Source organism: Festucalex cinctus, chromosome 11, assembly GCF_051991245.1.
Source record: "Festucalex cinctus isolate MCC-2025b chromosome 11, RoL_Fcin_1.0, whole genome shotgun sequence".
Taxonomy (NCBI): domain Eukaryota; kingdom Metazoa; phylum Chordata; class Actinopteri; order Syngnathiformes; family Syngnathidae; genus Festucalex; species Festucalex cinctus.
This window is the reverse complement of record NC_135421.1, coordinates 28,025,283-28,039,400: the sequence shown is the minus strand read 5'-3', so window position 1 is coordinate 28,039,400 and position 14,118 is coordinate 28,025,283. Positions and strand designations below refer to the sequence as shown.

General features: G+C 41.6%; 1 protein-coding gene across 1 annotated transcript in view; it reads right to left on the bottom strand.

Moving 5' to 3' along the window:
* Positions 1 to 14,118, bottom strand: part of anos1 (anosmin 1) — a 77,206-nt gene that overhangs the window by 58,496 nt on the left and 4,592 nt on the right. Inside the window, exon 2 of the mRNA XM_077536987.1 lies at positions 3,594 to 3,641. Coding sequence (XP_077393113.1) covers positions 3,594 to 3,641 — 48 coding nt within the window. The remainder of the gene's footprint in view (positions 1 to 3,593; positions 3,642 to 14,118) is intronic.

The window sequence follows — 14,118 nt, the reverse complement described above, 5'->3', positions numbered from 1 at the left end:
TCTTCGCTCAATGACCATTTTTACACAACCGATGAGGACATTTTATTGGTGTGACGCCGCACGAGGAAATGCGCGTGATGTGGACTCCGAGCACAGCAGCACCGCTTGAACAAACTCTCATTCGTGAGTCACAGTGGCGGAAAGTCAGCAAGTATTTGTACTTTTTTTTTTTTTTTAAGCTATCTCCACTTGAACGACAGTAACAAATTCGCAGATGACATTCAATATCGCAAGAGAAGTTAGACTAGCTAAAAGTAGGTCTAAATTGTGGCGCAGGCGGCGTAACGCGATTTGGGTGGATTTGCGCTAGACCTGCCCTGGGCCAGAAAATAGGACCCCAAGTCACTCGATTTTGAGTATCTGCTGTTCCGATCCAAAACCTCAGTAGTGTATTTGAATTTGGAAAATAAATAAATAATAGATCAGATCCAAATATTTTCAACAGTCTTAATTTGTATTTGTTTGATTAAAGTCATCATCAACATGATACCTTTATATTAGGGATGATCGATACCACTTCTTTTCAGACCGATACCGATACCGATACCAACTGCCGATACCAGTAGTACATTTTGACAAGTAAAAAAAATAACTAAAATATATTTTTTAACAAATATATTTCCTTATTTTTTATTTTCTTCTTCTTCTTCTTCTTCTTATTATTATTATTATTATTATTATTATTATTATTATTATTAATTCAATGTCTGGTGTAATAACCTTATTTATTGATTGATTGAATTTTTTTTTATTATTATTATTATTATTATTATTATTAATTCAATCTCTGGTGTAATAACCTTATTTATTGATTGATTGAATTATTTTCTATTTTATTATCTGTTCTCATTGCTGCTGGACATGTAAATTTCCCAGAGGGAGCCCATCCCAAAGGGATCAATAAAGTCAAGTCTAAGTCTAAGTCTAAGTCTCTTTTAGCTTAAGATTGACAATTTTGAAGTATTTCCAAACTGGTGAAGTTTTGGTGAAAAACTGCTGCACGCTAGCGCCACTTACAGGCAAGGAGGACTCACTTAACGTCTTCCACCCTCCGCCATCGCTCGCTTGTACTCGTCTGCGTCACGAGTACTCGAGTAATTGAAAAAAAGTACCTGGTATCGGTACTCGCCCATCCCTACTTTATATATAGCATAATCTAGTCTGGTGCATCAGTGGTTCAATCCAAGTAAACAGAAAAAAAAAAAAACGCATCTTAGTGGTGTAGCATAAAAATAATGACGTACATAAACTAAAATCTTAAAAAATAAAATATACAAAATGACACTTGTAGTAATTGCACCATATTGTATATAAGTGACAGTAACTTTTGTACTTGGGCCAACTCAATTTTAACTTTGACTTAAGTGGAGGAGTTAAATCAGAATTTCTACTTTTACTCAAGTATTTGTACCATGAGTATTTTTGCCTCCTCAGGTGATCGCAACGGTGATTTTTTGCGAAGGAAGTTGCGCCGAGACGCTGACTGTGATCAACAGCTGCGAGGCCGCGTTTAAGCTAGCAAGCGCCTTTTCCTGCATTTCCACTTCATTCGCGTCATTTATGGAGTTTGTATGCTTTGGAGAGACGAGCGCTGAGAGAAATTTGTTGAAGGAAAATGAAATCATACAGTATTTGCCACGACTTTGGGTCTACCACATACGGCGTATAATGTGACGATGCGAAACGCTCCGCTTATTTGTACAAGAATTTATTACAATTTTTTAACCCCCCAAAAAATACACGGTAGTGATTTTTTTATACAAGGTTTATTTTGAATGACATTAATATGTCTTAAACACTTTTTTTTTTTTTTTTTTTTTTTACTGCACACAAAATTTTTGGAATGTGTTTATGAAACTTGTGTGCCTTTAACTCTTTTACTGCCACATGTTATTAAAAAAATTAAATAAATAAATCCCAATGCCAGTGGATTTTGAGCTTTTTAACTCATTTTTCAAAGCAAACAGAATATTGTGTTCTCTTGCTACATAAACAACATGAGTACCACATGAAAGATTGCATTCCATTCTTTCATTAGAAAAAAAAAAGTATGTTTCTACCTTATTCGGTTCTTTAGTAATCACCATTTGGGTCATTTGAGTGACATTGAGCGACTTGTTCGAAATCCGAAACATTTTTCCCCCATTATAATTAATGTAAATAATTTTAATCCGTTCCAAGTCTAAAAAAAACTTTTTCCAAGATTTTTTTTTTACTATTTTACACCATAAACTGCACTGTACTGTTTACCAAAAATAGAAAAGGGTAGAAATAGACACTGTTTTATGTAGATATGCTATCTAAAATGATGAAAAAAAACAAACAAAATGCAAACATTTCTTTTTTTAAATTCAATAGTTCTGCGCACTACTTTCCTCTTTTCTTCACCAGCTTTACCACTTGCACTTGCTTTCTTTGGACCATGATTTGAAGGATATCAAAACTTTAAAAAAAATAAAAAATAAAAAATTTGCGTAAATAACAATGAACAGTTCTGCTCCGAACGAACTTTGAACACGAATGTGCTACGGAGGAAGCATTCGAGTTAGCTTGGCTCCCGAGTGAGTCGCATTCAGGTCCGCTCGGCTTTTTTTTCAGTTTGGCTGAGAGCCGAATTTTTGGACGAGTTCCGAGACGTAAAATTCTCAGATTTTCTGGTTGAAAACCGATTTGGTTGAGAACAGAAGCGTTCGAAAACCGAGGTTTGACTGTACTTCATGTGCAGTTCAAACAACCCATTTGTATTATTTTGCCAATGTTGTTCAAGGTTGTCCAATAAAACGAGACTGGGACACTGAAAACGTAAGCTGCTTGTCATCAAAAAAACAAAAAAAATCGGTATCTGCAAAAATCGGGAGCAGCAGGTCAGACTTTAAAAAAAAAAAAAAAAAATTGTGATCGGTGCACACCCCTAGTTCTCACCGCATATATTTTAGGCCACGCCCCTCAGCTGACACGTATTCGTATCGACGCGCGTTCATAATGTAGCAAAACCAAAGAGAATGTCAAAACTCTCGTCATTTTGCTTTGAATCGGCGCGGGCCAAACAGCTTCGCATTCCGCTTTCACGCCGCGCGAGGAGATGAGCAGCAGCCGACAGCCCGAGTGGGCATTTGTTCACGTTTCATAAATCGGAGCGCGCCGCTGCGCGCCGGCGTAAGCGTTGTTAGTTATTCTCGTTCGAAAACAATCTCCGAGGGATCCTGTCAACAGATCCGGACGGGCCTGTCAGCGCCATCTTTTCAGGCGGGCTGTCAGCAGCGGCTTTATATCAGACTTCTTAGGGGGACGGGGGCAAGAAAAACAAACAAGACCTGCGGGGAGAGTTGAGGTGGGGGGGGTAGCACAATGCGTTCCTAATCCACATTCCGAAGAACAAGAATTTCGAAAAACCCATCGGAATCATTTCAAGTCTGAATGATGAAGATGTTTTGGGGTTTTTTTGCGTCAAAATGTCTGCGAGCGATTCCTGCAGGCGTGACTCAACTAGTCCTGCCGTGACTCCTGCACTTTATGTTGTATTATTCCCCGACACACACGAGATAATGAGGCACGCACGCGTGGCATTCATGACAGGAGTGTAACCACATTACCTTGGAGCACTGCTTGTGATTCTGGCACCACACCAAGGATCCGTTGTTCTGTGGAGAAAAGTAGCACCTGTCATCACACCGCATGGACTTATTCAAAGATTGAAAATGCACTCGCAATATTGCTGTCACAACTAACACATTCTTTTTTAAGGCGGGGAGGGTGCGCCCAAACACTGGGTCGGGGACCACAAGGATTCATGTTTTACCTGTCGAGTAAAACGTTTCAAGTGTTTATCATCAGTCATATGATTTTGAACTCATTTGCTCCCAATAACGTGTAAATACGTTTGTTTGTTTTTTTTTGTTTTTTTTTTTATGTTGTAAGTGTCCCAAAGACGTAGCTTAATGTCAATATGAAATTTTGAAGACAGGCAATGTAGTAATACTCACAGGCACATGTTCTTTATCCTCTGCGTCAAAAAAAAAAAAAAAAAACAGCTTACTGAGTCAGTTGTGAAAGTCTTTGTTTAGTATGAAAGTCTGTTTCAATTGTTTTTAAGTTTGTTGTTACTGACTGAATTAAATTCAAGTCGCTAAGACGACTTTTTTTTAAATAGTATTTAAAAAAAAAATCTGTATTTACAAGACTGTCTCAGAAAATTAGAATATTGTGATAAAGTCCTTTATTTTCTGTCATGCATTTAAAAAAACAAATATGTCATCCATTCTGCATTCACTTGGAAACACTTGCAGGTGTTTCGAGTTAATTAGACGATTCAAGTGATTAGTTGAATAGCCGACTAGTATACTTTTTCATGATATTTTAATATTTTGAGAAAGGATATTTGAGTTTTGTTTAAGCTGTAAGCCATAATCAGCAATATTAAAATAATAAAAGACTTGCAATATTTCAGTTGATTTGTAATGAATCCAGAATGTGTGGCATTTTTGTTTTGTTTTTTTAATTGGATTACAGAAAATAAAGGACTTTATCACAATATTCAAATTTTTTGTAAGACAGTCCTGTAAACATTCTCATAAGATGTACTTTTTTTCAGAAAAATTTGAATTTTTATTGAAAAAAAAATTCAACTTTATTATTGTGAGATTTCAACTAATTCACCAGAAATATATATATATTTTTTTTTGTTAAAAAAAAAAAAGAAGAAAAAAACCAGACTTAAGCCATTTAATTAAAGCCATACCCCGCTTTAAGCCACCGCCTTTTGTGCTCAACTCCCATGCGGCTCACACACAAAAGCGGCGCTTTAAGTGTGTGTAACTCAAGCAGGAAAGTGGGGTCAGCGCTCCAGATCCCCCGCAGGGCGAGCCTCTGGTCAGCTTCAGGCCCGACGCGGCGACCTCGGCTCTTCTGACCATCCCTTTGATCTCTCAGCAGACGTCCCCGAAGGTCAACCGAGGCGGGAACCGATGTCAGAGTGCCCGCGAGGGCTGCAGATACCGACCGTTTCCCCCCTAATTGCGCTGGAAGTGCCACCTTCGCTCCCGCCGTTGCAAAGCACGCTGGAAATACGCAAAGCCGTCGAGTGAGAGAGCGGCGGGTCATTTCCTGACTTCTATCACTGGTGACGAATGACGCTGTCACTCTCGGCCAGCTTAATTGCGTTTGCGTGGCGAGTGCAAAAAGAGGCTTCGGATGAAGTGGTCAGCTGATGGAAAACATGAAAGAGACGAACATAACGAGGGGGAAAAACATGTTTTTGGCCTTGCTCGGATGGTAAACAGGCGCCGTAAGAGGATTTGCGGATGCAAACGTTGAATCGATATTAGCGCAAAGAAGATTGAGAGCAGCGAAGGTTTTTAGGTCACGCTTTGTGGACGCTTGATGTTTTTTTGCGCCGCGTCCACTTCTTATCTCGCCGTCCCCGCAAACTCGCAGGTTTCATCTGAGAAGAATACACCACGATGTTGAAAGCCAAACCACACGGGAAGACGTGATGTTTTCATGCAGCTGCGGCTAAGCTATTTTTTTGTTTCTAAAATTACATTTGCAAGCCACGACACAAAAACAATGCAGTTCCACGATACCAATAATTAGCACATCGTTAAATTAATGGCTCTTAAAACCCGAGCATGACCATCTCCCTGTCCCTTTTGAAGGGTCAAAAGCGGGAATCGCTGTCCAAGAAGTTAGGAAGAAGAGTCCTACTCCAACTGCAACTATGAAGTGAGTTGTCTCAACCAATCAGTGTACTTTCACAGAGGGACTAGAGGGATCGATTTCAAATCCTATTAACTCATTGACTCCCAGCCATTTTCATTGAAGAAACCCCCTTTTGACAGATTTTACAAGGCCCACAGAACATTGTGTTCTACTGCTATAAAAACGTGGAACCTACACAAAGAAAGATTAGTCTCTTCTTTCATCAGGAAAAAAAAAAAAAAAAAAAAGAGTATGTTTGTATCTGTTTCCATTTTTTCATCCATTAGCATGAGAATATAGCTAAGTTTCATCAGTATTCACATTCCTGGTGAAAACACTGACAAACAGAGCTTGTTGCAACATGGCCCTGGCTGATCTCTTATACTCTGCTGCCACCTGCTGGCTGTGTTTTTAATAACTAGTATTGCTTTAAGCCACCTCTTCATGTCAGAAGCTGCATCAAAGCCTTCTCTATGTTCTTGCATTAAAAACCAAAAAACAAAAACGTGTAAAACCGTTTTTGGGAGTGAATGACAAAGTATTAAAAACATTTTTACACGTTTTTGGGCTTGAATGAGTTAAATGAATTCCACACATTGAAATCATCCAGTTTTTGTATCCTTTCTCATGAGGGTTGCTGGTGAGCTGGAGAGAGGTCATGTGCACCCTAAAATGGCCGTCCGACAAACGCTCGTATTCATATTCATGCCTGTGGACAATTTGGTCATCAGTCAACCTGACAGGCGCGTTTTTTGGATGAGGTAGCAAGTCGGAGTAGCACAGGGAGAACACGCAAACTCTACACAGGAAGACGGGACCCGAGATTCGTTCGTATCTCTCTCTCAACCCAAAATCAGCCGAAATAGGCTGAAGTCGCGTGGAATCGCGAATAGATGGATTGATTGGGGAAAGTCATCGCCATAGCAACGAAAGTCAGTCGGTACACCGATGTACGGTCGACAATACTATTAAAAGCCGTTTTTTTCTGCGGTTCAAAGCGAGCTTCTATTTGGGCGGAGGCAGAAGATGAAAATGCACTTATTGCACTTCAGACCACTAATTGAAGGAAAATTGTTGTTGTGTTAATGAAAGTTATTTTTGCGCCTCCAGGTAACAGCTGTAAATCAGCGCGTTGACACCTCATTAAACACTTTTCAGACATATTACGTTTTGTTGTCATGCAATGGTTTGATAAACATCCGCAAGTCCCAGCAAGTCAGGTCATAAATTCTCTTGCCATGTAACACAAGGTCATTTGATCTATTGTTCAAATCCATCCACTTTAAACCCAAAGTGCCTTATCGTCCGCCTTTATTTGATGCAGCGCGGGAACAGGCCATAAAAACGTGATGAAAATTTTTCAGATTGAAGTCATAAAGGACTTTCATTCCGGTTAATAGGCTGGATCGGAGGTTCACTTGTGGACGCGCGGAGGTTGTGGGATTCAGAGCCAGACTTGATGGGGTCGGCAGGCACAAAGTCTGCTCAAGTTCAATGTCAAATTCAAATCCGTTTCCCACAACGTAATCCAGAAGAAGAAGAAAGAAAAAAAATCCCATGAGACCTTTGGAGGGAACTTATCATTAAAGGGTTTTAATTTGACATCCAGTGCCGGTAAGTGCTGAGCTTAAGAGTCAAGGGTACTGGTCAAATGGCTTCAAAGGAATTTGTGATTGTATGATCATGTCTCCAGAGAATCTCTTCCACACACACGCACACGTACACGCAAAACTGCAGATAAGAATGAAAAATGTATGAGTGAAAGTGGCGAGGAAATGAGAAATCTTCCCATTCATGGGGTAAAAATGAGCACCAGCTTGGCCGGGGCATGCATCAGCTGCTTCCCGGTCCTGTTGTACGGTAATGGAACATTCTGTTTGGCCAAGCGTTGATTAAAAAGTGAATTATTCCTCGCCAGTGCATCATTCCGTTTGGTGGGGGATGATTAAATCGCTGTGGCGCTCACTAACTTATGAGGAATGATCGATACAACCGAGCTCAATCTGCTGTTGGTGGCAACCCGTAAATAAGACCTTGACATGCAGACTGGAGGCAAACGCCTCCGCTGGTAATTTATTAAGACTTGTCATGACTCTACACCACTTCCAAAATCATTCATCCTGTTCCCCCGTCCGTCAATAAAACGTTGACAGGGACCACCACATCCACGGATCCACGGAGGATCTAATTTGGTTCTGTGACAGCATCTCTGAAGGAGAGAACGCGGCAGGATGTTGCCCCAGCTGTCCAGGGTCCGACCCCACCATGTCAGGGACCGACGGGGAATAATTATAGGTCAGGACTTCGTCGCCCTGACTCACCGTGACATTCCTCCGCAGAACGAACATTACGCAGCCGTGACTGTCAAGGACCCCCCCAACCAATGAATGTTTTCCAGATATCCTCCGATGTGATTTCTAGGGTCAAGGAGAAGGAGGCCCAGGCGGCGGTGAAGCCTGTTGCTTTGTATCTGGCACTGGGTGGGTTGTGTAAACAGGACATTAATCGCAGAGGTACACGGCAGCGCTTGTCAGCTGAGAAGTCGGAGCAGGTGGCCGGGGGGGGGGCGTGTTGTATTGTCGAGACAACTGAGGAACATGGACAAAACCTCTTTTATCTCCGGGTTCTACCTTTTGAGAAACAGTTGGCTTTTTGTTGCCTGCGGGCTGTTGGTTTGGATTGAATGACTCTCAGTTTACATGGGAAGGCTGTTATTTGAATAGGATTTACGTTTGGAGGCGTTAAGACTTCGGATTCTTTGCAGGACAGAGAAGAGAAAAGGAGTTGAAAGGAGAACGGTGTCCAATGTGTCCTTTGTCTTCGTTTTAGGGATCCTCAGGCAACAGCAAAATAACGCGCTTAAGGTCACATACGTTGCACCTAAATAAAGGCCCTAAACCAGGGGTGGCAAACTGCGGTCCTCGAGGGCCGGTGTCCTGCAGGTTTTGCAGATTTCCCTACTCGAAGTGCAGCTGATTCCAATTAACAGGCTCGTTATCAGGTTTCTGCAGAGCTTGCTGATGAGCTGATCATGAATCAGCTGTGTCGAAGAAGGGAAATATCCAAAACCAGCAGGACTGCGGCCCTCGAGGACCGGATCTCGCCACCCCTGCCCTAAACAATTGGGATTTGAGGGCCTTTGAAGTACTTGGAGGGCCGTCTACCTATTACCTAGCAGGAGAGATATCTTCCGATATTTAATTATTCAACAAAGCAGTCTTGTTTCTTGTCTCAGTCAAACGGTTCTTTGGTCTTACCAAAGCTACAGACCACATTTAATTGAAACCATCCATCCATTTTCTTGACCGCTTATTCCTCACAAGGGTCGCGGGGGGTGCTGGCGCCTATCTCAGCTGGCTCTGGGCAGTAGGCGGGGGACACCCTGGACTGGTCGCCAGCCAATCGCAGGGCACACAGAGACGAACAACCATCCGCACTCACAAGCACATCTCGGGACAATTCGGAGCGCCCAATCAACCTGCCATGCATGTCTTTGGAACGTGGGAGGAGACCGGAGTACCCGGAGAAGACCCACGCGGGCACGGGGAGAACATGCAAACTCCACCCAGGAAGGCCGGAGCCTGGACTCGAACCCGAGTCCTCAGAACTGGGAGGCGGACGTGCTAACCATTCGACTAATTGAAACCAGTTTGCTACTTTAAAAAAATAAAAAATGTCCACATTATTAGAATATCATCAAAATGACTCAATTCATCCTTGGGTCCTTGGCTCGGACCAAGGCTACATATCACATAATCCTCACAAAGAATCACTCGTTCTTGGTTCATACAAAGGTTGAAAACGATCCATATCCACACTGTTGGGTCTCAAGGCTGCAGATCAAGATTCACTGAACATGAATTCATTCATTGAATTCCTTGCACAACTTTTTTTTAGTAGCATCCGTGTCTTATCATGCTGATCTTTACTGCAGTTCTAGAACATGATTAAGGTTCGTTGGTCATTAAAACCCATTCACGTTTTTCCCAGAAACATCCACATTACCCAGATTGCCACTATCGATCTAGAACTCAATCAGAATGACATCAATTCATCTGGAGTCTTAACAGAGCAACATACCAAATTGCATTCACAAAAAAACAATAATAATCCAGAACCACATTTCCTCAATTTAATCGGTTTGTCCTTGAATGATACCCAGGAAGCTTCAGCCGAAATCACATTTCAATGTTCCCAACTTTTTGAGCAACATCTGCGCTTGAAAATAAGATCAAAGTGCACAACACTGTCGAAAAATCAAGCCAAAGAAGCTACAGTACATAACAAATGAGTTTCAGAAACACCCACGTTAAAGATAATGATCCCCAGTCCGGATCCCGGACATGAGCAGAAGTTTTATATTTGTTCTTGGGTCCGAACAAACGTCCATTGAAATCTGTTGACAATTTATTGAGTTGGATGAAAGTCACAGTTTCACACTGCAGAACACAATCAAGCGTTAATCAGTTCGTCCTGTGGTGCACCATACTGTAAAGTCAGACAAAAACTCTGATCCGCAATACAGATTGAAAAGACAATCGAGCATCAGCACCTTTGCAAGAATAGGTAAAAAACTACTTCACTGATGGGTGAAGGGTGGGCAATCTTAGACACCTTACATTTCAACAACAGATCAGGCCAACGGCACTATAAACTATCAACATTTCTGTACTCCAATCAGTGAAGATACATGAATATTAATGATAACAATCAATAAGCAGGAGTTTGACGTTCATGAAGGTGAATAACGCAACCCTAGAAAGACATCAGTATTAACTAAAGCTTACATTGTCTTCATTAAAACTCATTCACTCGCAACCATTTTCACTGAAGTGTTCTCCTGGATTTTGACTGATTTTGCAAGGCCTGCGAAATATTATGTTCTATTGCTATAAAAATTTGGAACCAACCAAAAGAGAGATTAGAGTCTCCTCTTTTATCAGGAAAAAAAAAGTATATTCCTATCTGTTTCCGCTGTGCAGCAATTAGCAATAGAACATAGCTAAGTTTCATCATTATTCACAATTCTGCCTAGAACTGTGGGGAAATCAGCTTGTTTTAACATGGCCTGGTTGATAATCTGCTGCCACTCAACCATTTTCTGCAGTAGAGAGACTGCATCAAAGCCTTCTCTATGCTCTGGCATAAAAAATAATAATAATAATTTAAAAAAAACGTGTAAATACATCTTTGGGACACTTAGAACATTTAAAATATGACGCATTTATACGTTTTTGGGAGCTAATGAGTTAAGAATGAAGTGTCTTCCATTTATCCGCTGTCTTCATCCATGAAGACCTCCGCACGCGAGACAAGCCTTGGCGGAGGTCTGATTTCCACTGTGACCAAAGTTATGTCAAAGTCACAAACAAAGACTAACAGTTCTTTCCGAAGTTTTTTTTTTTTTTTTTTTTTATTTCTTTCACTTAAAGGAATAAAACATTCAATTGAATGTGTCAGATTTTTATGGCTTTTACAAGAGCTTCACTGGACACTCCTTGCTTTTTTATTTTGGTTCTTCGCACAAATAATCCCCGACAAGACTGACACTTTCAGAAAGCCCACTTAGCGCATGCCTCCCACAGCTTGCACTCAAACATTCGGCCAATATTTACAGAACGCTTGGGTGTTGCCCCCACTGTCAATTATACGTGGGGGTGACAAACTCGGCAAACGTGGAGAGACGTGTCAATAAATCTGCTTCTCGCGACCGCTATGACATCACTAGCTCGTCTGCAACGCTGGCAGGCGACGGACGAAACCGTACTTGAGGCTTCGTTCTGACATTTAAAACAAAGATTCAGTTGACCACATTTGACACACACACACACACAAAAAAAAAAGGTTCCTCAACTGACATCTGCAAATGCTTCAATCCTCCAAGTGTTAGTCCAGTCAAGATGATTCAGAGAATGAAAAACAGATCTTGAAATTACATTTGATATATCTCATTCAGCTAAAGCACCACCAACGACTGACAGGTTCTATAGATTAACAGTGACATTCAAAGAGACGGATTGTGCACTTTTTTTTTTTCCCCCCCACAATTTGAAAGAGTTCCCAGGTTTCGTATTAATATAGAAAGGATAAAGAATTACAGCATACTTAATATCCACTTGTCACACTTCGGTTCCAATCACTCGGTTTTGGGGAGTGGTTCCATTTCTTACAAATGCTAACTTTCGCTAACCATGAGGACTGAGATAGCAACTAGGCGACGGCCAACAAACCGAGCGACTTTTGTTATTGGAGACTTCTAGAATCCCACTCTAGCAGATTTTTGCGTCCACCCCCTCATAAAGCGACGCACGCATACAGATTCACTCAGATTCCACTGTGACGTTAGCATGTCATCGCAACGCTAATCCGCGCTAACGGCAGCTGCGCTTAGCTTGAAAGGTACTCTGTGAATTTAAGATGTTATTATTAATAGTGTCGTTTGACAATCGCACATCAAGGGAGACGATAGCTGCCAAGTCCTGGGCAGAGAAATTCGCTGTGGGGGTTTGTTATTAAGTAAATTAGCTCAACTGTTACGTAAGGCTGAGACAGAAGTCGAGAACAGCTTGCTCACAGACACATGTTCGAAAATAGCCAGATAAAACATGTACTTAATTTCACACTTAATAAGTGGGAAGGCACTCCAGAGACCCGACTATTTGAATACAAACAACAAAGACAAGCTTTCCACAATCTGTCCCCTTTAAGACAAAGCAGACTTCTTCAGTTCCCTTTTCAGTGTAAGGTGCTCCCAGTCACGTATCGAGTGACCCCCCCAAATTAAGAGCTTAGTCATTTAGAGTGGCAGTCTGAGCTGTTAGCGTAATGAGATCGTCGGGAAGCGGATCCACCCGCAGTTTACGCCGACCGTTGCGGCGACGCCACGCGGGAGCTTAGCGCGTTTAGCGCAAATCAGGCGCCAGCGTTTAGCAGGAAGGTGACCTCCCTTGCAAGAAAGACAGCGGTGGTCCTCCGCACAAGCTACATTCTTTGTTGGTATTTATTGGTGGGGGTAGAGGGCAAGGGGTGGGGGGGGGGGGGGGGGGGGGGCAAGTGCCATGTGTTTTTGCAGCTGACCGGACGCTGAACAACACTCAACACACCCGCGCACCATTTCCACATGAAAGGAGTGTGCATTAGACAGTCGCATTATTATCAACACCGGCCTTCTATTTTTAGAGGTGTCCGTGCAGCTTCGCCTATCCTAAATTGCACTGAAGTCCAACGACCCAAAGTGTTTGAATTTTAACTCTAAGATCGCACAAAAGCTTGTCGTTTAAACGGTGCAGTCAACATGGAGGACGCTCCACAAAACATCAACGTATCGTGTCATACCTCACAGCACTTTGCTTTTCTTTGTCGTTAAGCCAAACGAAGTGACCTCGACCAAAGGCTGCTACGAAGTAACAAGGATCGAATTCAAAGACTCTGCGGCGTTACAAGACAATGCAGTCTTACGTTAGTCAAGAGACAAACCATATGTATGCTTAATACTTTGGCTTTTTCGCACACTTAAGTTACAATGACAGCGTTCGACTCACTCAGTGTTGCCAGCTTTAGCAACTTTTGGGACTGTATTTGGCAACTTTTCTGACCACTCCGGCAGCTACTTTTCAATTACTTGAGGATGTTCTTGTAGCGTTATTGGAATCTTCTGGAGATTCTGAGATTTCTGATGCAAATAAATGGTGCTCGTGTGAAGCCACGACTGACTCATTTAATCACGGACACGTTTTCAGGAATAGGCAGAACACAAAAGATTTACGAAAGGTGGTTTCATTTCACACTTTATTGAAATGCCAATAATCCGTTCCTGACTTCCAAAATAAACCAATGATCATTTTTATAGTGGAAGTCAACCTTCAATATTTACAGTATTGACAATAAGATGTTATATGTGACATCACTATTAGTCTAAACATGAAATTCTGATTAATTTTACATCTGTGGGATATGAGTTAAGCAGCAAAATCCAGCTGTTTTTATCCAGCTCAGGGGGCGGCCATTTTGCCACTCGCTGTCGACTGATGACATCAATGTTGCTCAGGGCTCAGGCAACGACCAATCACAGCTCACCTGTTTTCTGAAGCTGCGCTGCGATTGATTGTTACCTGAGACCTGAGCAACTGTGATGTCATCTTCAGTCGACAGCAAGTGGCAAAATGGCCGCCCCCTGAGATGGATAAAAATGGCTAAATTTTGCTGCTTAACTCGTATTCTACTAACGCAATATTAACCAGAATACCATATTTAGACTAGTGGGGCTGCATAGAACATTTATTTAAATAAAAAATAAAAAATGGGGGGTTGACTTTCCCTTTAAAACATGTTTTTAAGAAGAAACATCGCTCTAGTAATTTATTCAAACAGAGAGTAATAACTAGAGCTGCAAGTTGCAACTACCTATTATTTAACTAATTG